The 27,750-nt window shown below is 35.8% G+C and overlaps 1 protein-coding gene across 1 annotated transcript; it reads right to left on the reverse strand.

The window, feature by feature from the left end:
- On the reverse strand, positions 1 to 27,454 carry LOC308354399 (uncharacterized protein C18orf63; the record flags this gene model as incomplete). Its single annotated transcript, XM_080821823.1, has 12 exons — positions 27,300 to 27,454; positions 25,533 to 25,611; positions 23,259 to 23,315; positions 20,438 to 20,549; positions 19,801 to 19,842; positions 18,179 to 18,255; positions 12,546 to 12,655; positions 11,606 to 11,702; positions 11,407 to 11,492; positions 9,330 to 9,513; positions 226 to 1,245; positions 1 to 57 (listed from the first exon to the last, which is right to left on the reverse strand). Exons 1-12 carry the CDS (start codon positions 27,431 to 27,433, stop codon positions 1 to 3), a joined length of 2,055 nt encoding a protein of 684 aa, XP_080677949.1. The 5' UTR covers positions 27,434 to 27,454.
- Positions 27,455 to 27,750: the final 296 nt, after the last annotated feature.

Raw genomic sequence — 27,750 nt, forward strand, 5'->3', positions numbered from 1 at the left:
CTAAGCTTTAGGGATGATGACAGATTTCTGAGTTTTTGATTTGTCCACATCAGGTATCTGTATTCAGAATGAAGAATCACACTTGGTTAAACTTAATACTTGCACTTGTGTTAGGGCAGACCCTCTGGGTCTCATTGATTCTAGATGATCTGGGGCAAATCATTTAAATCTTTATTTAGGTGTCTGAAAGGCTACAATATGATAAATACCCCAGATTTTTTTTACCTTGTTCCCAGAGAAACTGGACTGTCCATAATGCAGAGTATTGGAATAAAGTCTTTTTGCAGTTTTTGAAGATTCTTGACACAATTTTCTTTTAGACCTATGGGCTGTTTTGCTTATCAGTTTGTGATCATTTACATTAACTTTTATACTTTGATTTACTGATTGTTGCTGTAGTAGTTGGAGATCTTCCATTTCTGTGTCTGATTCAAAAATGTGTGGTTGTTTCTTCATTTTTTGTGACTTGTGTCCTTCCCCTAAAATTTGTGTTATATATTTGCTTGTTAAATGTTCTTTTCCATTCACTTGGAACTCAACAGCACTGTTTATTACACCTGAACTGTTATCTGACATCTGAAATGCTGAACTATCAGACAGGTATTTACTTTCATTTAAACTCACAGTTGATAATTCTTCATTAAAAGGGGGATATTTTACCATATTTTCACAGGACCCAGTGTTTTTTTCTTGTAGTCTACAAGTATTCTGATTTAAATTTCTAGCATTCATCTGAATATGATGATTAGGTCTTTTTCTAACAGCTGGATCTAAGTTCAGTTTGTCATTTTGCATCATGCTACTTTTAAGTGAAAACAATTTAGATTCTGTAACAACATGCTGTTTTCTTTTCAGGTTGCCAGGTTCTAAGATATTTTTGTTCATTTGTAATGACTGATTTTTGAAAACTGGTGTAAATTTTGGGGCAATATTATTCTGAGAGCTAAAATTTGTGCCTTGAACTCGAATCTTTTCTCCGTTGGGCTTTGGTACTTCCAAGTGTATTCGGGGTGCTTTGTCAGACCGGGATTTCTTTCTGTTCTGGACAGCTTCTTGCTGGAGGTGCGGAGCTGAGGACACCCCTGGCTTCTTCAGACGGCTGCCTGAAAGCTCCACCTTGTGGTGCATGACTACTGAACACGGTAGAAGACGCTCAGCCACAGCAGGTCTTGGGGAAGGGGCCTGAGTCAGAGAGAACCTGAACATCTGTTTAGTGGTCAGATTAGGTGCCTTGACTTTATTTTCCTGAAGGAACAGAGATTAGGAAATTTTTAAAATGTCAAAATGTTCTTAATGGAAAAGAAAAAATATATAAAATATCAAAATAAAAATATAAAGTAACACTACAATATATAATACAGAAAAAGAACACACAAAAACCAATGAGCCTTCCTGAGGAAACATGTACACTTCTAATGGTTTGCGTCCTTGTTGAGATGCAAACCTTTCAAAATATTTTAGATGAAGATATGTTCTACGTTCTATATAAATCCTATGAAAACTACAATTAGCTATCCATTGTCCTTCAAATAGGTCCGTGCTGCTCTCACTCAGAATGTCTGTCCCTTTTCTTTATATTCTTTCCCTCAACTTCCTAAGAATATGCTATCAGGTATTTGTCACCAAAAAAATAGTAGTAAAAGGTGGTGTTCTTACCAGCATGTGTGTTCTACCACCTTATGGAGATACTAGATTCTTTGAGGGTAGGAACTATGATGTATTTATTCTTATATACTTCACATTTTTTAAAAGATTTTATTTATTATAGAGAGAGCTCATGAGTGCACAAGTGGGGGGAGGGGAAGAGGGAGAGGCTTCCAAGCAGACTCCCCGCTGCCCAAGGCAGGGCTCCATCTCATGACCCTGAGATCATGACCTCAGCTGAAACCAAGAGTTGGCTGGTCAACAACTAAGCCACCCAGGCACCCTTATACTTCACATTCTTAAATCGCTCACAATTACTACAAAATGCTTGCTCCAAGAAATTAAATGAATGGAAGAGGTGGTTGCATCTATACCAGGCCTTTAAGAGTAAGTAGGAGTTTGACTATAGGGCACTGGCTGGCTGTGTCTTGATCATCTTGTGTTCTCATAGTCTAAAAAAGTGTTGGTACTTGGTAGCAATTCAAGAAGAATCTGTCAGACTGACTCAAAGAGTCAGACAACTCAAAGACAGCCAAGTGTTTAGTCTTTTTTTTTTTAATTGTGGTAATATAAATAAAACAAAGTTCCAATTTTGACCATTTTTCAGTATACAGTTCAGTGGCATTGAGTAAATTCCTTATTGTACTCCTGTTGTGTAACCATCACCATTATCATTTCTACCACTTTTTTTTTTCATCCCAAACAGAAACTCTATAGTCTTCAACAATTCCAGTTTTCTCTCCTTGCAGAGCCCGGGAACCTCTATTCTACTCTCTAGGTCTATGAATTTGCCCTATCTAGGGCAAGTGGAATTATACAATATTTGTCTTTTTGTGTCTGGCTTATTTCACTCAGCATGTTTTCAAGGTTCATCCATACTGTAGCAAGGGACAAAATTTCCTTTCTATGCCTTAATAATATTTCACTGTATAGAAATCCCACATTTTGTTGATCCATTCACCCACTGATGGAAGTGTTTATAGTCTTGTAAAATACGTATCTATTGAGTCCTAGAGTCTGTAAAAAAGTGACATGGGACAAGTATGTGAAACATGGGATGGAGAGTTCTTTTCTCATCCTCCGACATCAAAAACAGTCACAACTTGAAATACATTTTTAAAATTCCTAGGAATATTGTGCAAACCAGAACAATTGGCTTGTCTCTCTCCACTACGGGAGGTTCAGTTACTGAGCAGAGCTGAGAGGTGCAGTGTGTTCGGAGATATGAGTTGGAAATAGGCAAAGAAACAGTGAGTGAGTGATCCAGTTATTACGCAGAAAAAATCACACTAAAACTTCGTGATTCAAAACAATAATTAGGTCCTCTCTCTCACAATTCTGGGAGATGACTTGGTTTAGTTCAGAGTCTCTCATGGAGCTGTAGTGAGAAGACCCTGGGGCTGACGTCATTTCCTCACTCATGTGTGATGCTAGATGCTGGTTGTAAAGTGGACTAATTTTAGGCAGCCCCTCATGTGGTCTGGGATCCCACAGCATGTGTCCCGAAAAGACAGCTTCCACCTGACCTAGCCATGGAAGTCATGTAGCACCACCACTGTCACAGTCCTGTCCAGACCCAGGAGGAGGCAACACAGACCGTCTACCTCGAAACAGCATGAGTGTCGTCACTGGTCAAAAGGGCATGTAGATGGACAATCTTGAAAAATGGGAGTACATGTCCGAAAGCAGGCTGCCTCTAGCCAGAACTCCCATCATCTCTTACAGTCCTCAAGCCTCCAATGTCACAGTACAGGTGACCTACCAAAGCATTAGTGCACTATGCAATGAAGCTGCACAAAAATCTGATACAGGTTTTAGAGAGACTTGAAGAGAATATATAGTAGGAGATGAAGGAACCACAGTCCAGTTCCTACTCCACACCAGCTAACAAGGTGCCGTAGCAAATCCCCAGGGGTTTGAGTTGTCGTTCAGTCCTCACATAGGCTTCCCAAATGTAAACAAGGCTCTTGCTTCACTTCCACCTTTTCTGATCACGTGCCACTCTAAGCCTGAACTATGCAGAGAAAAGATTTCAGAAAAATAGTCACCATGCAGAACAGTATTCTTTCTCTCACCCTGACCTTTCTCAGGAGACATGGGAAGACTCCAAGAAAAATCCTGGGTGAGTTTTGAGTTGATACTGAAAACAGATGAGAAGGGCTCAATTCTTGTCTGTAGATTTCTTAAGTTGGAGTCTTAGCCATGGCAATAGAGCAAGAAGTCACCTTTCTTTGCTTCCCCATAATTTTCAGAGGGCACAGAAGACCCAGCCAGATTTTATGACCCTGAGTGAAGGAATACAGAGGTTGACTAATGAACAAGAGCTGGCTTCTAACCCCTGGAGATTTGCTAGCCTGAATGAAAAAGTATTCATCGAAAAGGGGTTTGTATTAGTTTAATAGGGCTACTGCAACAAGTATCATAACTGAGGGGCTTAAGCAACAAAAATGTATTGCCTCAAAGTTCTGGAGGCTAAAAGTCCAAAATCAAGATGTTGTTAGGACTGCGGCCATGAAGACAGTATCTGTTTTAAGCATCTCCTCTTGTCCTGTAGATATATGGCCATCTTCATAGTCACATGATGGTATCCTTGCACATGTGTCTGTCTCCAAATTTCCCTTTTATATAACAATACTAGTCATATTGGATTAGAAGCTCACTCTATTCCAGTATGACCTAATCTTAATTAATTATATATGCAATGATCTTATTTCAAACAAGGTAAAATCCTGAGATATTGGGAGTTAAGTCTTCAACACATGGATATGGGGCAAGGAGGACACAATTCAAACCAAAACAGAGATTGACATGTGCTTCTGCAGACAATGAAGAGGGGACGTAGCTGTTCTTCTGAAGACTGTCTGAACAAGGGAGCTTAGAAGAAAACCTTATACATCATCTTCATCAAGATACCACATGAGCAGAGACCACCACCATCAGACCAATCCAGGTCAAGAAATGAATGTCTCTCTCTCTCCCCTGCATTACCCAGCTGTGACAGTGTGATGGATACTGGTGGACTGAAGTTCAACATCCATTCTTTCTCCACCTAGTGTTCCTTCCTAAACTCGTGCCTGGAAATCTAAAATGGACACTTTTCACTTTGCCGTTAGCGTGCAGAATACAGTTTAGGATCAACTAATAAGACACATACATTATTTGGAAGGAAGAAGTAAGGTAAAGCCACACTTCTGCAGTTTCTGCTCAAAAGTTCAATTATGAATGCTTTTGGTTTTTCAGTTGCAGAGTTAGCAGAAGCCAAGTATCCAACTCACTGTCTTTGTACGTGTCCAGAAACAGCTTAAGGCACTCATTCTCCTGGACCAAATTAGGTAAATATACCAAACGCCCTCCCCCGACACAGCCTTTCCCTGCCCACAGATGCAACCATGGGGAGAAGAACAATTCTTAAATTTGAAAGAAATTCTATCTCAAAGAGATGTTTTATCAGAAGTAACTAGGTCATCTTAAAATATTTAGATAGATTTTTTTTTCCATTTGATGAAAAAAGCGTTCAAGAACTAAGCCATTTTTTTTTTACTCCTGCATTTTACAAACTGTAGTAACTTTTAAATAATGTATCTACTACTTGAGATTCCAAAAGGAAAAACTCATTCTAGGTAGATTCACATGAGACTAGAATCACTTGCATTCTGACATAAAACTTATGTAGAATATTGTCTGAAATATGTTTATATTCATACCCTGTTTCATCTTCATCTGTCTCAGAAACATACCTGATGAAAATAACTTCCAAGGGCTTGTTTGGCTCCATAGCCTGTTGATGTATTATTTACTCATTCTTTCAACTGCTAAAATATAGTAAATAGCCTAAAGGGTGACACCTCTAGGTTTATATTCAAAATTTATAAAAAGACTACAAAAAGGACAATGTAAACAGCAGATGAGATCATAAATAATTCATGGAACTTAAAATACTTAAATGGTCAACAAAGCAGAGCTTTATGGAGTCATAACTCAACAAAAATCTTATTTTTTACTGTATTATTACCATTATTCTGCCAGGCCACTGGCAAGAGTGGCTAAGTTGACTTTTACTTTGTAGAACTTTACAAACATCTTACATAACTTGGTACATTAACATAAATTGTAGAGGAAAACTAAAAGTCTTAACATATATTTAGATATGAATGGATGTCATTTAATGGAGTCCTTGAATTAAGGTAATGATTAAATAAAACTTGATGACTGATCAAAATGACTGATCAAATGTGTTTTATCTATTAAAGTCTGGTCCTGTGTATTGCACCACCTGAGTGTTTCTTGATTAAAGTTGAGCCAGAATTCAGTTAAACTTAGATCTAACCACAGGCTTGCAGGAAGTAGGAGGTTTAGAATATGTTAACTGCAAATGACACAACACAGGAAAGCAACAGTCAGACCCAAAATATGGGACATTCTCTAGGGAAAATTGTCTAGTTTTTCCAGCAAATAACAGACATAAATAAAAAAGGGAGGGGGTTGGAATTTTATACAGTAAAAGGGACCTAAAACGTATAACAACTGAATGAAAATATGTGAACCTTGCTTGGATTAGGATTTAAACAAATCCTCTAAAATAAATCTTTGAGATAAACAGGGAATTGGAATATGGACTGGTATTAGATGATACTAAGGAATTATGGTAAATAATTTTTAAAAGTGACTATCAGACATGTATACTAAAGTCTTTACAGATGAAAGAACATTGTATCTTGGGTTTCTTTTAAAAAACTCCAGTTTACTTCCCCCCCAAAAACTGTATCAAAGAAGAGCTAGATGATAGGCATATGAGAGTTCGTTATATGAATTTCTTTTATTTATCTTTGAGAACTTCCAAAAATTAAAAAAGAAAACTACTTTGGTTAAACACTCCTGCTAATTTAATTTTTTTTAAAGTTGGTTAAGCTTTATTAAATAGTCTGATCAATTTGTTTTTCACTTTTTAAACTTATGCTTTTTAGACTGCATGAATCTTAGAGCTAACATGTGGTGTAGCAGTAATAGGAACTAACATTTACTGAGAGCTTAGTACTAGGAACCATTCTGGGTATTATCGAACGCTAAAACAAAAAATAAAACACCCTGTGAAGCACTGTGAAGGACATGGTGACATGCTGCTCAGATCCCCTGCACAAAAAGGTTGCTGTCCCTACTTTTGGGAACTGGCCCTTGCAGAGACACCCTAGTTCCAGAAACTTATCTTACCTAAGGACATGCCTATCCCTGGGTGGCCCAAATCCAATGACAGATGAAGGAGGGGGTATAACGGCCTGGCTATTTGGACAATGCAAAACCACCAGGGTGGGCTGTTTTAGCCTTAGAGCTCCTGGGAAGCTTGGCCAAAGCTACCTAGTACCTGCTTTGCTAATGGCTTCTCCTTTTACCCCATCTTCTTTCATGCTCGCCTTCCGCAGGTATTCCAGATTCAGTTCCCAATAAACATCATGCGAGCTAGACTCCAGAGTCAGCTTCCTACAGAGCCCAATTTGTGACAAATGTTATTACCACCACTACCATACCCTGTTGTACAAGGAAACTGAGGCATAAGGGGATCAAATAACTTGCCTAAGACTATGAACATAGTATGGGTTCCTAGAATCGGAGCTCTTACACACAGATCTAAACTTTTCCTAATTTCATGACTAAGAATCTTCCTCTGGGTTTCAGTTCTAATTTTGCAATGTATTTAACTGTGTGGCTATGGTTAAATTACTTGGCTGCTCTGAGCTTCAATTTCTTCTGCAAAAAGTGGGGAAAAATTCCTTATTCCAAGATGATGAAGATGAAATAATACACATAAAAGAAGCTGGCACCCAGCGGCACTCAGGAAAACTGAGTAAGATAACTTCTTATTGTCAGGAGAAATACAAAGACCAGAACTTCCAATTAAGTGTGATTTTACTTTTTTAAAGATTTTATTAGAGAGAGAGAGAGAGACAGCGAGAGAGGGAACACAAGCAGGAGGAGTGGGAAAGGGAGGCTTCCTGTTGAGCAGGGAGCCTGACATGGGACTCAGTCCCACGACCCTGGGATCATGACCTGAGCCAAAAGCAGATGTTTAGCGACTGAGCTACCCAGGTGCCCCAAGTATTATTTTACTTTTAAGAAGGAAATTTGCGCAAGTGTATTATCCAGATTCACTATTTCTAAAACAGACATGGGCTATAAATAATAAGTATTTGATAAGTATATCCAATAAAAATGCATTATGCAATGATGTATTTACTTCTAAATTCCTCAGATTTGGACTTGGCCAGTAACTACTAAAAATGTTATGTCTGGGCAAAATTTTAGGTTCATTATCATAAGGATATCTATTGGAATTTGTCCACTCACATTTTTTTTTTTTTTTAAGATTCATTTATTCCAGAGAGAGAAAGAGAGAGCTAGCAAGCAAGCAAGGGGGAGTGGCAGAGGGAGAGAGAACCTCAAGCAGGCTCCTTGATGAGTGCCAAGCCTGATGTGGGGCTCAATCTCACAACTCTGAGATCATGACCTGAGCCGAAATCAAGAATCAGATGCTTAGCCAACTGAGCCACCCAGGCACCCCTTGCATTCTCTTCTTAGGAAATGGCCTTGCCTATTGGCCTTGATGTCTATCTAGGCTGCCATGTTTTTATACCATTTAGATGAGGTATCCTTGACTCAAGGATACCAAATCCACATACCAGCTGGTGAGAGACGATAGATAGAGCCTGGCCTGAAAAGATGAATGGGGCCTATCAGATCCTGGCTCTCGTGAATTTTAGTTGAGGATCATAAAGAGAATAAAACAATTAGCATAGAAGCAAATGCTGAAAAAATGCCATGATTCATAGCAAGTCAACACCATGTGAAAGCTGAAATCATTGGAGCAGTGGAAACTACAATAAACAGAGGACCCAGTCAAGAAAAAAGGTTAAGCAGACATAGAAATATTAATATAATTCATATTACAATTCAAACTGCTCAAATTGCTCAAACTTTTGTCTTTCTCTTTTACGAAAACACACAATTGTCATTTATAAGAAAGGTCACTGTTGAAATTTTTAAATTAAATTCCTTATATTTGTTTCTTAAAAACTTCATGTCCAGTTTTATTATCCGTTCACAAAGAAATCTTATTCTAGTGAGTGTGAAGATACGTCAGCATATTTTCCTTGTCAGTATTGCTTAATTGCTCCTACTCCTTTTTTTAGTAAGATTTTACTTAGCATAACATCTTACAAGGAATAATGCTATTGAATTAATTCAGTTTCTATAAATGGAACTATACAAAGGTTTTTTGATCAAGCAGACTCAAATGAAGTGGCAGTTCCAAGTTAACTTGGATTTGTATGAAACAAATGTTCCCAAACTACCCTATAAGATCATTTATTCATTGAAAAAATATAATGAACACCTATTTTGTACCAGGCACTTAGCATAAGAAAATGAATATGATCTGTGCCCTCCAGGAGCTCACGCTAAATTAGAAGAGACTAGTAAACAGCTATAACTATAACTCCATGATAAATACAAAAAAGACAACAAATGGCAATGATAAATGGTCAAGTACAATAACAATTAGCATTAGGGAAACACTGAGCTGAGAGAAAAGAATTCTAGTACAATGGGTTAGATAATCCCTCACAGAAAATAAGAGATCCAAGATAAGTTCATACTATGTCTTAGAGAGCTAAGTAGGGAATGAAATCTCTTACCTGTACATGAGGTTTCATTAGTTCTTGTGTGTAGTAGCATGGTTTAGTTGTCATCTTTATGGGGAAGCCACAGATACGAGGCAGTTTAGATTTTAAGTCTGAAATGAAACTTTTCAACACACCTTCCAAATCTACCCTTGGAAAGAACTGTATGGGTTGACTTCTGATGCAGCTCAGAGGGTATCTGAGAAATGTTAAAGAACAGTAGGACAGTTTTTGTACTCGAGATAGCAATTTCTTTTTTTCTTTTCAAGATTGATTGATTGATTTGAGAGAGAGCATGCGCATACACACACACACACACACGCACACATGAGAGGGAGGAGCATAGGGAGAGAGAATCTCAAGCAGACTCTGAGCTGAGTGTAGAGCCTGACTCTGGGCTTGATCTCATGACTCAGATCATGACCTGAGCTGAAACCAAGAGTCAGATGCTTAACCAACTGCACCATCCAGGTGCCCCCAAGAGATAGCAATTCCTCTGGAATTAAAAAAGTATTGCAATATTAACTGTTAAAAAAGCACACACAAATAAATCCTAACTATTTCATATATTGGTTAATTCATATTTTCCAAAACTTAAAGTGTTTTATCACAGGGATCTTGATTCATTCTATTTTAACACTCAAAATCAAGACTTCTCATTGTGTCCTTATTATAGAGCTTTCTATATAGACTGGCAGACTAAGATATTCCAAAAATGATTTATTTATTTATTTTTAAAGATTTTATTTATTTATTTGACAGACAGAGATCACAAGTAGGCAGAGAGGCAGGCGGAGAGAGAGGAGGAAGCAGGCTCCCCACTGAGCAGAGAGCCTGATGTGGGGCTTGATCCCAGGATCCTGGGATCATGACCTGAGCCGAAGGCAGAGGCTTTAACCCACTGAGCCACCCAGGTGCCCCCCAAAAATGATTTATAAGAAGGACACTACAACCTTTGGAGATTACAAAAATAAGTGTTGATACTAAACAATAAAGAGGTTGCATCTCCAAAAGCTGTAAAAAAAATTAATACAAATAAATAACATATATAGAGTGTATTCAAGCTCCAAAAGCAATTCTTTGAAGAGAACAGTAAATTTTCTGACAAAAAATATTCTGAGAACTTGGAATAATGTCTTTGTATTTAATGAAAAGGGAGTAGTTGATCCCTGTCAGCCTCAATTTTATATTAAGATTTGGGTTAGGAAGTGTAGAATGAAGAAAGAGAACACTATGACTCTTCCTTCTTCCAATCTGAATGAGTTCAGAATACAGAGACAGGAATATAATATCAGTACCAGTTACAATCTAAGGGTTTCAACTGAACACTTTCAATTATCATTAACTTATTTAAAATAATGGTAAGACAGATATTTTCTTAAATCATTGGGGGGCATTAAGTGCAAGTCAGATCCTCTAAATTTTGCCTGTAAAATTAAATAATCTTGCATAGACAAAAATCTTTGTTAAGATTTTTTATATTTTGCCCTTTCAATAATATCCAAAATACCACTGGAGGGAGCCCTTGGCTAAGGAGAATCCTAAGATTTTCTTACTGTCTACTAACAATGATGTGAACATGTTTTTAAAAATATTTTATTTATTTATATGACAGAGAGAGAGAGACAGTGAGAGAAGGAACACAAGCAGGGGGAGTGGGAGAGGGAAAAGCAGGCTTCCCGCTGAGCACAGAGAGGAACAGGGAGCTTGACCCCAGGATCATGGGATCAACAGAACCCTGGGATCAGGATCTGAGCTGAAGGCAGATGATTAAGGACTGAGCCACTCAGGGACCCCAACATTTTTCTGTCTACTCTAAAGTTCCTTTTGTTGCCTAAATTGTTGCAATGATGCTTAAGAGAAAAAAAATAATTATTAAGCTCATTCTCAAAAACAGGAAACGTCTAAGGAAAACAAACATTCAAGCGGAGAAAAAAGAAGTAGGGGGAATGCAGTTTCATTTAGACATTTAGAATGCAGTTCATTTAGACATTAGACATGTTGAAAATGATGACAACATCAAAGCCAGGAGTAAGACTGGAACATGAGGTTGGCAATGGGCTTCTCTTATAAGTGGCATGTAAAAGGATATGTGAAGATCCTTCCTCCTATCATTTTGAAGTAGATGCTGCAGTATATTTTAGTATTTCCACAATCTTCTGGAAGTTTATAGCCATACTAAAAATTAAGAACAAAGCTGAAATTTTCTTAAGAGAAATCTAAACTTAGGTTAAATTATAAAGAGCAAAAATCAAATAGCTTCTAACATAACACACACTTCTTTTCCTTACCAGGTCATCCCAGTGCATCTGGAAATCTTCATATGAGTGAAAAGGACAGTCAGGGGGTGTGGTGTGAAGAATACTTATTATTTGTCCCCTTTTCATACTATAAAAAGTAAGAGTTGATAAAACATTATGATAAAGCCAGCGCTTGGATATAATTTTATTTAACTATGTAATTTAATTTAGAAAATACTCAAAAAGATTAAGCCACGATCAATACATAAGTAATAAACTAATCATTTGCTCCTAGCTCCAAGTACACCATCATATTAAATCTTAACAGCCAGAATTATTAAGAAAAACTAAACTGAATTAATACAATGTGCCAGTAATAAACACAAAATAATGTTTAGTAAATGCTGCCATGTAGAAGCATGCCTAGTAACTCTTAGACTTTAAGGAAAAGTCTGTTAAGAGTTAAATGAATCAGAGTCAAATCTTTGTTCCCTACCTTCCTCTTCCCTGCTTTGATGATTAAATTATTGTGCATATTCTGTTAGTTAATTAAAGCTCTTTTTCCTAAGCAGGTTAAAGTTTCATCCCAATAGTCCTATTTATATTAATAACAAGCCATTTTTCTCCTAAAGACAGTACAATCTTAAAACAGTTCCTAAAAAATGATAATGAATCATTAATTATATGCACAAGTTATAAGGTTTTACTGATACTATTATAATAGTTGTAATTTCATAATGAGATATCTGGAAATTTTACTTTTGTAAAGACTATATTTAACAAAAACGTAAGTGTATAATAAAATTGTTCTAGTAATTTGACACAGGAAATTGATGGCTTTGTATGACATCTTTTTTAAGTTACAAACCACTTTCAAAAATTCAATTTCAAAAATACTTTTATACTTTTCTACACATCATTGCTGAAGCAAAATGAGACAGAATGAACTCTAACTTTGACCCATCTCAGATGACACAAATTGAAATCTCACCTCGGCAAAACATAGCACCAGTTGCTTAAAATGGAATGTCCTTCAATGACAGCATTCTTGTTATTATCAAAATCCTTAATAATACTCTGAGAAATACCAAATTCTCTCAGCTTTCAATAGAAATAAGATGTAATATATAAGTAAGACATCAAAAGAATTTGTCAAACAAAAAGAAACGCATACACAGTCAATTACAAAGTAGTTTTAAAGGCTTAGTTTAAGTTGGAGGTGCATAACACTTTACATTATGTAATCAATGTTTCAGCTTTTCCTATTTCTCTCTGTACAATATAACAAGTATTTCATGCTTTCTTTCATTTTCCAAACCTGAACCGCTCTCATACTTTTCAACTGGTTTTCAACTTTTGGTTATGTTTATAGGAAGCTGAATTCCTATTAAAGGAAGGTATTTACATTTTGTAACAATAGTGCCTTAATTTTTTTTTTTTTTTTTTTTTTACTGGACAATGACTCTGGGAATTGTTCCTCTATTTGCTCTTTGGAAGGGAGAGCACAGAGCCAATATTCCCCTTCTGTATCCCTTTTCCTTCTCATCAAACGCTTTTCCTCTGGTCCTCAGGTGCCCTATCTGCAGGGTACTTAAGCTTATATTTAACAATCCTTTTTCACTTACTGTTTCCTTACCCTGTGGGGCATTTTAATACAGTGAATCAAAGATAAAGAGAGACTTCAAGTGAAGTATTAATGTCCTCCTAAGAAGACACTATGTTATGATCAGAAAGAATGCTTCATAATCCCTCAACCCCTTTTTAACCTATCATCATATGGCTTTTGGGAAATAATGTTCTAACTTCATTCTCTAGTACTGCTTTTCAACAAAACTCCAACTAAGCTGACCATTTTTTTTTTATTGCCTAGACAAGTCATAAATAACAAAACATTTGCTTTAAGCACTACTCTTACTGTGATTTATCTGAGTTCTATCAATAAGGGCCCTACAGGCGTAGAGTTAGACCCATCTCCTCTATGTTCAGTGACTGATGCTTCCCTGAATTCTTACAGCATTTATTGAAACTAATGGAAATGAGGGAGCAAGGCAGAGCAGAAAAACACAAATGCAGAAATAAGAAGATAAGAAATGCTGGCTATGTTGTGAGGTAAGAAAGCTAAGACAGTAAGCGTGAGTAAGGATGCATAACTCCTGTGCACATGAGATAAATCTTGCCCCGTGATATACTGTGCTTAACAGCGAAGTTGTCTAATGTGTGACCTAAGAAAAGGATGGTCATGAAGTGTTGGGTGGCTCAGTCAGTTAAGGGTCTGACTTTGGCTGCAGTCATGATCCCAGGGTCTTGGGATACAGCCCTATCCACGCTGGGCTCTTTGCTCAGTGGGGAGCCTGCTTCTCTCTCTCCCTCTGCCTACAACGCTCCCTGCTTGTGTGCATATGAGCTCTCTCCTCTCTGTCAAATAAAAAAATAAAACCTAAAAAAAGAAAAGGATGGTCAGTGCTGGGATGGCTGTGAATGTCAGGAAAGACTGACTGCAGGTGAATGAATAGACTGAGGGAAAACAGAACCTAAAATTGAATTCAGAGAGGGTAGGTATCATGTCCAAATATTCAGTTTATGGGTTCTCATATACACCCACTTACATAGCTTGAGTTTATATCCTTCTGGCTATTTTCAACACTATTCAGAGGTTCAAAAAAATTGCTGCAGAGATCTTCATCTTAAGTACTAGCACTTAATGTCTATATTGGCTTTTCTCAACATAGATTTTTCTGAAGACTGGCTAACTACCCATATGCCTCAAAAGAAAGTTAACCTCTTACATATATTTACTTAATAAATATTTATAATGTGCCCTTTCTGAACAGACATGCACTAACAAATTACTGAGTAAATATCCCTTCTTCCTTATAATATCAAGCTAAAGAATTTGGACTTTATTTGCTCTAGGCAATTTTGAGATTAACTAGAGATATTTAGGTTGGGTTCATCTGTTTTAGAAAGAGAACTCTGTTGGTACTATGAGGAAGAATTAGAGAAAAAATAAGAGAAAAAAAGAAGACCAATATGAAAACCATTTTAATAGTTCAGGCAACAGAAGAGACTTTAATTAGAGCAGCAGAAATGGAGGGGAGGAAGATATTTCAGAGACAAAGATAGGCTATTAATGGCTGATTGGATAGAGGAGGTGAGATCCAAGGATAACTCTGATATTTGTAGCTAGTTAACTTATTGGTTATTGATGCCAGTAACCAAGAGCAAATACAAAGAAGAACCTAGCTGGTACTACTGAGGGTGACAAACAATTCAGTTTCAGGCATAACCGAGACTGAGCATCATTAGTACATTCATGTGAAAATATCTGAGAAAAGACAAATTGCAACTATATGAGAATATTTGGGAGATAAGTGTATAGGGTTACCACTGGAAGAATTGAACCTGCTAAGGAAAAGAAAGGTGGGCTGAAAATGGGACTCTAGCGAACAGCAACATTTAAAGTACAGTAAGAGAAGAGAGAATCATTACTAAGTGGTAGGAAATTCTTGATAAAGCAGTTTCAGAGAAATCAAAAAAGGATATGATTTCACGAAGGAAAGGGTAGAAAATAATGCCACAGTTTCAAATATGAATTCCCTCAAATATCTCCTTTTTTCCTGAACTCCTAAAGTCATGTAATTCTTATGATACTTAGTTTGGTACTATATTGCCAAACACTGTTATCTGAGTTTTTAAAAATATGTAATAAATATCCTCTCCTGTCAGGCTCTATGGGACATATGAATTTGAGTCAAGACACCTAAGACTAGGTGAAGGAAGTATAATGTAACAGAAAGAACAGAGTCAAAAGAAAAACTCTTAAATCCTAAATCACTTTCTTAATACCTTTATGACCTAGAGCAAGTTACTTAGCCTCTGTCCCAGCTCAGTTACTTAAGGGGAATGAAAGTGTAAAAGATAAACTGGAAGAAGAGGAATGGTGAACATACTCCTCCTCACCTTTATTCCCCTCACCAGACCTATACCCAATACTGGATTTTGATAAAAGAAGACTCAATCCCAATACCTTTTAGTCCATATGGGGAACAAGGATAAATAAGGCAAAACCTAGACTCTCAAAGAGATCACAGCTTAGTAGGAACATAGACATGTATGGAATTAATTTTTACAACTAATTTTAATGGGTCAGAACATGAAAAATGCAATATCAAAAATTTAGGTAAAGTGAGATTTGAAGGAGCTGACAGTCAATTATAATTTAGGCAATCAATTTAAATGAATAGAGTAAGTGTATACTGAGTATATGATGTTGAGTAAAAGAGAGGATTACATCTTTTCCATTTCGGGTGTTTACTTCCATGTTGAGAAAGCTTTAACACATATTCCTGATGTCTCTCTGTCCATTCATTTTTCCCCAGGGCAGATCAGGTGACTTATCTGGTTGATAAAACCGGGACAATTCCTCCTTCTTCCTCTTGGGAACTGGCCTGTTAGCAGAAAGTAGTGTACTGCATTCTGTCATATGGGGAATGGTACCTGATCTCCCAAGGGAGCCTGGGGGTCTCCATTACTCCCACAAGTAGGAGGGGAATCTGCCTAATTCTAGGGTTCAGATAGGACACATTCTCTAATAACTGTTTTTTTTTTCCAATAATAAACAGCGTGACCATATATCTATTAAAATAAATAAAATGGAGACCAAACTTGAAAATTCCTTAAGCAGACAAAACCAGTTAAGCCACATAAAACCTAATCTAGTTCATTCTATAACACAACTGAAATTTAACTTCAATTATTTCTTGTAAATGCCTCTAAAAATCATAAATAAAACTTAAATTGTTTTCCAAAACAGAGTAAGATAATCACTTTTAACCAATCCCCTGTCATTTGGAAAACACCATTACTATAACCAATCATTATGAAGATAAAATAACTTCTACATTTTCATTGTAGAAGCTATCCTGCAACAACACCCTTCTGAGTCTCATTACACTGTTAGTTTGAAGACTCTTGGTTCACAAACTATTATGTATTATTAACTCCATAAATTTAATTTTAGTTGCTTTGATTTTATTTTTAACATACCCCAATTCATATATGTTGGACCAGTATCTCCTTAGGTTAGTGTCCCTTTCACTCTCAAAAGTATCCATTTGGGACCATAAATTACATTCTCATCCTAGTAATAAAGACAGTATTCTGATCTCTATATGTTTTATTCTTCTTTTCAATCTCTAATTGATTCAAAACTCAGATATACAAAGCACAAGTCTCATCTGTAGAAAACTCAAAGGGCAGTAAGACATGATATTAGTCTTTAAGAAGCTTATTATGAAGTAAATTGGGGATATAAAATGAGTATAATTCTAAACATACAATGTTTTATGTTGTATGTGAGCATGGTGCAGAATAGAAGGAAGGTTCAGAAGAGGCTGGGAGGTCACAGTGGGTCCAAGCCTTGGAAAGGTTCCTCATCAGTACAAGATATTCATGTCATGTGGCCCATTCCACTTATTTTTATGCAGGTCATTTTCCCTACTGGCTTACACAATTCCTGAGGGCCAGACAGTAGATCCTATTTATTTTTGACTTGTCTCTTGCCTCAACATAGCAGGTAATCAAAGAATTAAAGCTAAAGAGAAATATGAATGGAATAGCATTGGAGCTGGCCCTTAAAGGATGGGCAGGATGAATAGCTAATAAAAGGGTCATCTGCCTCATATGGACACTACTGAAATGTGGGGCTGGAAACTCTTTGCTGGGGTGGAGATGGGGTTGCTGTCCTGTGCACTGTAGGATTTTAGCAACATCCCTAGCCTCAAACCATTAAATGCCCCTCTCCCTTTGTCAAACCAAATTTTTCTTCAGACATTACCAAATGGCTCATGGGGAACAAAGTCATTCATTTCCTTCTCTACCCCTCTCCACTGAGAACCATGTCACAGAAGAAGGAAAACAATATTTATTGAGTTACTATTGATGTGTAAGTTTCTATGCTGGTGCTATGGGAATTAGTAAAATAAAAGACATATCCTTCTAAGAAGGCAAAGAGTGTTACATATATTTTTTTTACAAGTATAAAGAATGCTAGCAGAATGCTAATGAGGGGATATTACATTTAGTATGAACTGAAACAGTGTTTTTAATATTTGGAGATGAGAAAAGAGGCAAGAAGTGAGTGCTAAGGCAGCACAGGGTTGTGGAGAGTCTCCACCGCCATCTAAAAAGATTTTTGAGCAAGAGAATGATATGATTAAATCTGTGTCAGGGGCCCTGGGTAGCTCAGTTGGCTAAGTATCTGCCTTCGGCTCAGGTCATGATCTTGGGGTCCTGCGATGGAGCTCAGAGTCAGGCTCCCTGCTCAGTGGGGAGTCTGCTTCTCCCTCTCCCTCTGCCCCTCCCCTCTGTTCATGCTCTGTCTCTTTCAAATAAATACAATCTTTTAAAAAAATTTTTTAAAAATCTATGTTAAACTGACAGAATGATGTTTTCTTTGAGTAAACAGATTTAGAACAATTTCAACATATCAAGCATTTAATAATATGGATTTTGATAATAAAAAACTCTTATCACTCATTAAAAATTAAAACCTACTAGTATGTTGGTAATAAAGCATATAGTAAATATAGCAAAGTTAATTCTAGAAATAAAAATACATGGTACCTCAGGTAATGGCAGTCTGATTGTGTAAGCTTCTATACTTAGACAAACTTGAGTTTCGGTTACATTGATGTCTAATACTGAAAATAAAATATTTAACTGTGAATTTTCTGGAATTATTACTCCATTTTATTAAGTTAAATATTTCAATAAAAAGTAACTTTAAGTTAACTTATTCACATTAGAAACTCAATTAAGAATATGTAATTTTTCCTCACATGGTAAAATCCAAAAAAAATCACCAAGTAATGTTTGAGAGTCTGCAGATGAGGAAGAGGACTAAAACAAAATGGAAATATGGGCATGTATGTGTTGGGGAGGTCACAGGGCAGGGTTACGATAAGAACAATGAGACATCCCACAGTTAGAAAAATTCAGCAAGTAATTTTACAAGCCTGATTTCTATTACATGTGAAAAATGGACATTGTCTTCTTAAATTGGGAGAGCTGCCATGCCCAGCTCCTAACTTTATAGTCTTTTCCTAACATGCCCATCAATAAACCAGTAGATACAATACAGATCTCATAGAGCGCCAAGGCTCCTACCTTGCTTTCTCATAATTAGAATTACTTATATAAGTCAGATAGTGGTCATCTTGGGAAAAGGTAGTACCTGAAAGAAAGTATGAGGGGATTCCTGGGGTACTAGTAATGTTCTTCTTGATTTGAGAACTGGTTATGAGGATATGTTTAGTCTGTGAAAATCCAATGAACTATATACACTTATAGTTTATCAATTCTGCTATAGAATATTCTATTTGGTAAAACTAAAAGAAAAATTCTAACACAAGAGTGAAGAATTTTGCTCTTCTCAACTTTTATCTTTAACCTCTGACATCTATAGTCTCTTGACAGTGTCTGAGGATGAAACTGAATTTCTGTAATGAGCCCACTTGCCGAGAGCAAGAGCACAGTGACTGTCATGTCCAGTTTAAACATAAAACTAGAGGAACGAGGGCAAATAAGCTTCAGCCTGAAAGTCAACTCAAATTAAATAGTTGTGGATTATAGGTGGTAGCTCAGGATTTAAGGCTATGCCCAAATTGTGGTGAAAGCTAGCATGATTGATTAATGTCTACTGGGGCTTAGGATTTTTACCTGTCTGCTATCCGTGGACTATTGTTTAGGAACAGGTCTACTTGAACAGCCATGCTTATCAATGAAAGAATTAGACCATACTATAAAGTGTGTATTTTAGATCATCTTTGTCTCTTTAGACAATCTTTTTTTCTCTTTTTAAGGAAAAGAAAAACTATGTTCTCATAAGAAATACATCTTTTACTTACAACAGTACTAAAGAATTTTCAATGATATGACTCTGGAACCTATACATTACAAATGCTTGCAGAATTTAACTTCTTCAGAGTAATAATTTGAATTAAGTAGAGATAATAAAAATATAGATTTTATTCCAATTAAGAGAAGTGATTTTTTTCTTTTATAAATAAGAACATATACTGTGGCCCAGAGAGGATGTCCTGGATAAAATTGTGATTATAATAATACATGATTATATTCTGATAATCATCAGAATTGGAACAACCCACCAATCTGTAACATTGTTTTCTTTAACGACTGTTAACCATATTAATGTTTTATCTATTTACTTACGCATTTTTACTTACCAACAGCACTTTGCTTTCCCATCTGAGAAAGAAATTCTCTTCCTTAAAAAATTCATAAGGTATTCCATATTATTATAACTTATAAATCATGCTTAATAAATACAACCTTTTATGTTTAATTATCAAAGCCAACGAAAATACCTTAAAATGCAGTTTTACACAAAGGAATAACCTAAAGACAGTTCAGAGAAAAAATATAACCACTCAAAAATTATCTTTTCAATTAAAAGGACAAATACCCAATTCTTCCTTCTAACATTTATTTCCTGGCATCAAATTCTTAGAAAATGGTCAGACCTCAACACAAAATCCAGAATAGCCTTTTGGTTCCAACAGTTTTTGGTAATCTGTATTCGTTGTATTATAATGCACCTTAAGTTATATTTATTCCTTTCTAAATACCAAGTATTACATAATGTTAAAAAATTCTTTGAAAAAACATCAGCAGGCCTCTCGATATCATCCTAGGTAAGCAGATGACATTTATGTTGTTGTGGACTTGCCTGAGAAGGCTTAGCAGTGGCTATGCTTTAAAAACTATTCCCTAAAAATAATATATCCTGAAATTTAAAGCAGATGCACAGAATAGAAGTAAACTCATTCAGAAACCCCCAATGACTGAAAGAAACAAAGTCACCTTGCACCAAGAGATGGCCAGTTTTATTCCAGGCTGGAGCAAGTCTAGCTGTGAGTGAATATGAAAGGCAGTTTTGAAGAATTACAGGAATTACTCTTTGTGGAGCCTCTACCTAAACATATTAAAGAACAAAACATAGGCAAATTTATAGCAGTTGGTATGTCCTATAAACTCAAGGAAAATGTGTATTTAGATCACCATCCAAAAATATGGGTTTTTTTAGATATGAGTTATAGTCATCACTACAGCTAATCTTTTCTGGTTCTAAAGTTAATTAGCGTTAAAACATAGTCGCTTTGAAACCATGAAGGCTATCATGCTACAATGGCAGTATTCTTCCTCCTTATTCTGGCCCAATAAGCCTAAAGTTTCAGAGCTCCTGTGCTAGGACCCTACACTATACTTCGTATTCAGCTCTGCAAAGAACTGTATTACAGCTTTCATTGTTGTTCACTCTAGTTCAACATCAGAAAACAATTACTTACATGAGCACACGTGAAACCAGCAGACTATCTCTACCTGTAGAGTATTTTTTAAAATCAAGACTTTAACTTCTGACTAATAAAAAGTAATAGGATCCAGATTTATCCTCCCACTTAGGTAACTAAGCAATAACTGAGCAAGTTACATGAAACAGTGGTTCACAAGACACTGGACATCTAGCAAGAAGTAAGAGCAATCCTTAAGAGATGGAGAACCTATAATTAGACCCCAATATATCAATTAAAGAGGGTTTTTAGGCTGTGGTGCAGGGAGGCAGAACCCTGGAAAACCCAGTGGGCTTCCTTAGTTGACAGGATAGTTGAGAGTCCAGGAGGACTAGGGAGCTAGTTTTGGGGGCAAAACATTATAGAGGGGAGAGAGCTGCACAGAGAGCAAACTCTGAGATCAGTAGAGTCCCTCTTGAGTCATCAGCTGAGTACGGATTAGCTGCACACATATAAAAAAATATACAGAACTAGGAAAAGAACCAAGGTTTTCTTCTTTTTTTTTTTTATTAAGATTTTATTTATTTATTTGACAGATCACAAGTAGGCAGAGAGGCAGGCAGAGAGAGAAGGGAGGAAGCAGGCTCCCTGCTGAGCAGAGCGTCCTGGGATCATGACCTGAGCCGAAGGCAGCGGCTTTAACCCACTGAGCCACCCAGGCGCCCCCCAAGGTTTTCTTCTATACAAATATCCTTGTAAATACAGTCCAAAAGAAAATGCAGCCATTGCCACTCTTAGTAATATGTGGAGAAAAAATGAGAGAGCCAAGGAGAACTGTTTCCCAATATCATTCACCCCTCATTTTTGTACTATTTTAGTTTCTGGTGAATTTTCCCAGGATAACTACTTTGTTGGCAGTGAAGAAGACAAATCTGTTCAATCTGTTTCATAGATATTTTAATTAAGGATGCTATCTATCAATAGGATTTCAGGCAGCAGGATGAAGCCAACCTGTAACACTAACCTCAAACATGAACCCAAGGTCTCAGGCCTAAATGGCTGAACAAACCCCATAAACTATCAGGATCTTTCTTAGAAAGCCAAATAGCTTTCTTCTTGATTCTGTACTGACCTTTCTGCTTGGACGGAGGTATTAACCCAGATACAGTAGAATATATCAACATGCATTCAGCCTTGGTGTACAAGGAAGAAATGTAGGGCAATTCCATCATCAATAACTCCTGATTCATGACCTGGAGGCCTTTCAGGACAAAGATGGCGTCATTGACCACTGCAGCTAAAGTCAGTGCCAAATTTTGTACCATGTTTTCTCAATAATTTATACAACAGGCAGAAAATAAGAAAAATATAGTAGCTTAATAACACTATCAACCGCTGTGATCCAATTAACATTTCCAGACTACCTGACACAGCAGCAGAATACACATTGTTTTTAAGTAGACAAGGAATATTTACTAAGGAAGACCATATTCTGGGCCATAAAACAAGTCTCATAAATCTTAACAAGTTCAAGCTATATAAAACATGTTCTCTAGTCACAATCAAATTAGAAAACAATAGAAGGCTCCTTGGAAAATCCCTGGACATGTGGAAAGTACATAATACACTCCTAACTAACCCACAGTTCAAAGAGGAAATCAAAGGGGAATTAGAAAGCATTTTGAACTGAAGAAAATCAAAACAAAACACATACGTAGGAGGAAATTCAGAGCACTAAATGTCTCTGTATTAGAAAGGAATATTCTCTAATCAATGACCTCAGTTTCTACCTTAAGAAACTAAAAAAAGAAGAGCAAAATAAACCCAAAGTAAGCATAAGTAAATAATAAAAATGAAAATGAAAATAGTAAGACAACAGAGAAAATCTACCAAACCAAAATCTTGTTTTTTGCAATCAGTAAGCTTGCTAAGCCTCTAGTAAGACTGATTAGGGAGGAAAAAAAAAGACAAGATATATTACCAATATCAGGAATGAGACAGGTGACATAACTACAGACTCTACAGCAAAGGAAATTAAGGGGGTATTATAAGCAATACATTTATGTCAATAAATATAACAAGTTAGGTGAAATGGACACATTCCTTGAAAGATAATTTTAATAGTACTATAATCTATTAAAGACATTGAAATTGTAGTCAAAAACCTTCCCACAAGGAAAATGCCAGGCCCAGATAATTTGACTAGTGAATTTTACTAAGTTTTTATGGAAGAAATAAAAATTCTATACAAACTCTAAAAACTAAAAAGGTGGTTCTTTCACAGAAAGCAATATCATATGAGAAAGACATTTTAATTTTTGTTTGCCGACAAAAAATTGAATACATAATCAATATAAATAGTATTTAGAATTATTAAACTTCTAAAAACTTACTTTAGCTCCATATTTTTCAATATAGGCATTAAGTTTCCCAGCTTTATAAAATGGTATCTATAACAACAAAACAACAAAAAATCGCCATTTATAAAAATTACTTAACACAAATACATTGTTAAATAATGCAATACATAAAGAATTTAAACATTTTACAGCAGCTGACCCATCATCAGGCTATCATCCTAACAGCTTGTATGCCTTGGAGAAGCAAGTAATAATTGTTCTCTCCCTAAAAAAGAACATGTGGGTACATTCTCGAAATGAGGAAAAGCCTATCTGAAAGTGACATGAACCTAGAAAAAGGAAAAGGCTAATAAATTTCATATAATATCTAACACCTTTCTTAATAAGTTTCTAGGCATGGATAAGGAAAATGGACACAAATGTGAACTCAAAAGAGAGTTCAAAAGGCCAAAGTGTTTCAACTAACCAATGAAAGAAATAGAAATCAAAGAAGGTATTATTTTTAACCTAACAGATTGGCAGATGTGTAAAGGTTGTTAATATCTAGTGTTTATGAGAATGTGGAAATACTGTCTCTCTCAATATACTATTAAGATGCCATCTGGTACAAGCTTTTCAGAGAATAGCATTACTTAGATTTTAGTTTAAAATGTACTGCAATTGCACTTCTAGAAATTTAACCCACAGAAACTACCAAATAAAAACTATATAACTTCAATGATGTTTTCTGAAGTGTTGTAGAAGTACCACTAGAAACTCAGATGTGCATTAGAAAATATTAACTAAATTATTATACACCCATACAATGAAATATTAGACAGCTTTAACAATGGATAAGATGTATGTTCTGAAACAGAACAACATCCACAAGAGGACGTTCAAGGAGAAATGAAAGGCAAGTTTCAAAATAGTATGTATAAAAATCTAATTTTCTACTTTAAATATTTTCAAAAAACTTATGGTATGTAATATCTTTTTAAGACAGCAAAACACATTTTTAGATGGCTACTTTTCATTTAATATTCTTGCTAAGATTAGGATGCTTGAATTTACAAGAACTCTGAAAGAATGTTCCCCCTGTTCCATAAAGATTTGCAGGTAGAGAAGAACACAAGTAAGAGGTAGTAGTGTTTACTTGTCCATCAACAACTAATCTTTCTTAAAAATGATATCAAAAATGAGAAAATAAAAGATGAATATGTAATGATGTAACTTAGAAGAAAAATAAAGGAACTGAAGATTTTTTGATGGCTTGTTAGTATTAATAAATGTTCATTTCCCTGGATTCTGAAGAACTAAAATCTCAGAATATAAGGATTTTCAGAAAGATTTTTCATAAAAATCTGAGGATAATATAATTTTTATAAAGATTTTTGGCTTTTCATTATCATTTCCCATGACATACAGCACTGGTAAATAGGTTTCTTACTGTAGTTTTATTATGTGTAAATTTTAAAATTTTTTTAAAGACTATTTATTTGTCAGAAACAGAAAGCACATGCAGGGGCAGGAAGAGCAGCGGGCAACTGGAGAAGCAGGTTCCCTGCTGAGCAAGGAGCCCAGTGTGGGACTGGGATTCCAGGACCCTAGAATCATGACCTGGACCCAAAGGTAGAGGCTTAACTGACTGAGCCAGCCATCCCTAAAAATTTTGTTTTAAATAAAATTTCCAAATTAAAAATAAAAACTGTTGGGGAGTCTGGGTGGTTCAGTCAGTTAAGCATTGCCTTCAGTTCAGATCATGATCCCAGAGTTCCAGAATCAAGCTCCATGTTGGGCTGTTTGCTTGGTAAGGAGTCTGCTTCACCTTTTCCCTCTGTATGTGCGTGCAAGCATGAGCACAATCTCTCTCTCTTAAATAGATAAACAAATATTGGGGGGAAAAAAGAAGAAATATCAAGTTTAATGTAAATAAATAAATAAACTGTTCATCTAAGTTCTTTAAAACAATTGGAGATGTACTGGAATAGGAAATTTCTTCCTTTATATTAAGTAGAATTCTAAAGAATAAAATTTTAAAAAAAGATTAAGGCCATGCTCTTAAAATTATGTTATATTTTATCCATTAATAGTTTTTATCTTAGCACTTGTGACAAACTAAATATTAAATTAGAACCACAAAAATGAATTTTAAACATCAGGTATACCAAAGTTAAAGTCTATAAATGGTTCAATCAAACTGTAACACGGTAATTTGGTTTCATAAACCAACTTCAATTTGAGCTAAAATTAATACCTGAATTATTGCTTATCAATATTGCTCCCAGTAATTAGTAATAAGACTTCATAAAATTTTAAAATACTAACCGCCATCACTACCCAAATTTGGTTTAATGTTCCAGGCACGGGTGATGTAAGAATATCTTGATGCAAAAACAGCAATTGCCTGTAGAGATGAAACATACAATTTTAAGTGGACTTGCCTTCTGTCTGATTTTACTTTATCAGAACATTTTGAAAATTGCTTAGTTCAAAAGTTTACATTTTTCCTAGGGAAGGATTGTGTTATAAAGACTTCTGTATCTCTCCCCACACTTAACAAGGTAACTTGGACATTTAACCACTCAGCCAAGATTTAAGAATGTTACAAGCTTTCAGATATTGATATGAATATTGTACTTGCATCTGATTTTCCCAATCTCTTTCATCTGTGAACCTAGATTTCTCATTTAAAACTCCATTTGTGTCCAAAGAGAGACTTGAAGATATCTTAATGTTGTTAAGAATTCAGCTCTTCTAACTCCTGTTTTCCTTTTTTAAAGTGGTAGTCAGGAGGCAAGAGTCTAAGGATTTATTTATCAGTGAAATTATCAACTACTTCAATGTTAGAACTACTAACTAGATGCTTTTCCTTCAAAAAAGAAATTTTTTTCAAGCCTAAATGAGGTAGGTAGTAGTTTCATTTTAGTATTCAACAGCCAAATGAACCCACAACAAAAATCACAATTCAAATTATCATCAAGAATTTTGTTTCAAAGATCAAGGAAAAGGTGGATAAAATACACGAAAAATTTCAAAATTAGTATCAAGGAAACAAACTTTAAAAAAATAAGAGTGTGTAGTGGAGAGGGGTTACCTCAAAAAGTTAGATGGGCACGTCTGTTTCTGTTAAGACCCCTGGTGCAGAACCAGATGCAGCAGATACTTGGTTTTGCAAGGCCTGCCTTTGTTTGACATAGCTAAGCCTACAATGCCTACAATGAATCAAGACACCTCACTCTGTGGGCATGGCCACCTTCAATTTGAGGGTAAACAGGAGAAAATCTCAGGTTTCCCACCCATTTGTTTCCCAAAGGAGTCACAGGTAAATGTCCAGTAAGTATCAGATTATACCTTAGCACAAAGGGTACAGGTTCCTGGATGTACTTTACTGGGAAACTATACAATGGGGAGAAGAAAACTTTTGTAAATGAGAGCAAAATGGGAGGACACCCCCAAGAGCATCTTCTTTATTTCTGACTCCTAGCAATCTTGTGTTTGTTCCTCTCCAAGAAATTCAGTTACAGATATTATCTGTATTCTAAGAGTCCTTCTTTGACTGACTCAAACAATTTAAGGGACTAATAAATGGTGGGTTCTTAGCAATCATGGAGTTACACTCCAGGCTTCAATCAATCTTGGGTCAGTCATTTCAAAATAGTTCTTGGAGAAATACTCTACAGAAATTATTTTATGTTGACCTGCAAATTAAGAAACTGCATTAATCTAAAATGCTTATAGTATCTCCTAAAGTGTTCATAAACACCAGGCACTCTGTAAATATTTATTTATTAATTTCTACCTCTAAGTTTTTGAGAATCTAATTTATCAACATCCATTAAAAATTCAAAAAGATCACAGGAGAAGTCACAAATATAAAAATTCATTAATGTGACACTTAATCACAGATATTTTAAGCCCTTCCCTAAATGTAATCCAATATATCCGGTCAGAACAAAACTGAATTCCTTTATTTAAAGTTATGTACACAGATTAAATAAAAGAGTATTTTGTTTTAAAGGAGATACTTCTGAAACAGCTCTAATAGGTCTCAAAAAATTTAGAAAGCCTTACTTATAAAATGGATTTTTTTACCTGCACATCTTCATTTGTGTACTTCTAATCTCAGTATCAACCATTTCATTACTCAATATTATCCTGACAGCACAGAGTTTCTGTAAATCTGGAGATGTGATGAAGAACAGTGATTGCTGCCTAGAATCATTCATATTTTCCTGTTGACTGAATGTCTCAGCTCTGTCAGGCCTTTGAAAATAAACAAACAGCAATAAAATAGCAGTGAACTATCTTATCAAAGGGTTTTAATATGAACCCATTACAGAATATTTGATGTATTGGAATAAGGCAATAAAAACAAATTAACAGATTTTAGCATTTAAATATCATTACCATTTTACCCTTAAGAATTGTTTATCCTGGGTGGCTCAGCTGGTTGAGCAACTGCCTCTTAATTTTGGCTCAGATCATGATCTCAGGGTTGTGAGACTGAGCTCAAGCCTGGCTCCACTCAGTGGGGCATCTGCTT

This window comes from Martes martes, assembly GCF_963455335.1.
Source record: "Martes martes genome assembly, chromosome: 13".
NCBI classification, from domain to species: domain Eukaryota; kingdom Metazoa; phylum Chordata; class Mammalia; order Carnivora; family Mustelidae; genus Martes; species Martes martes.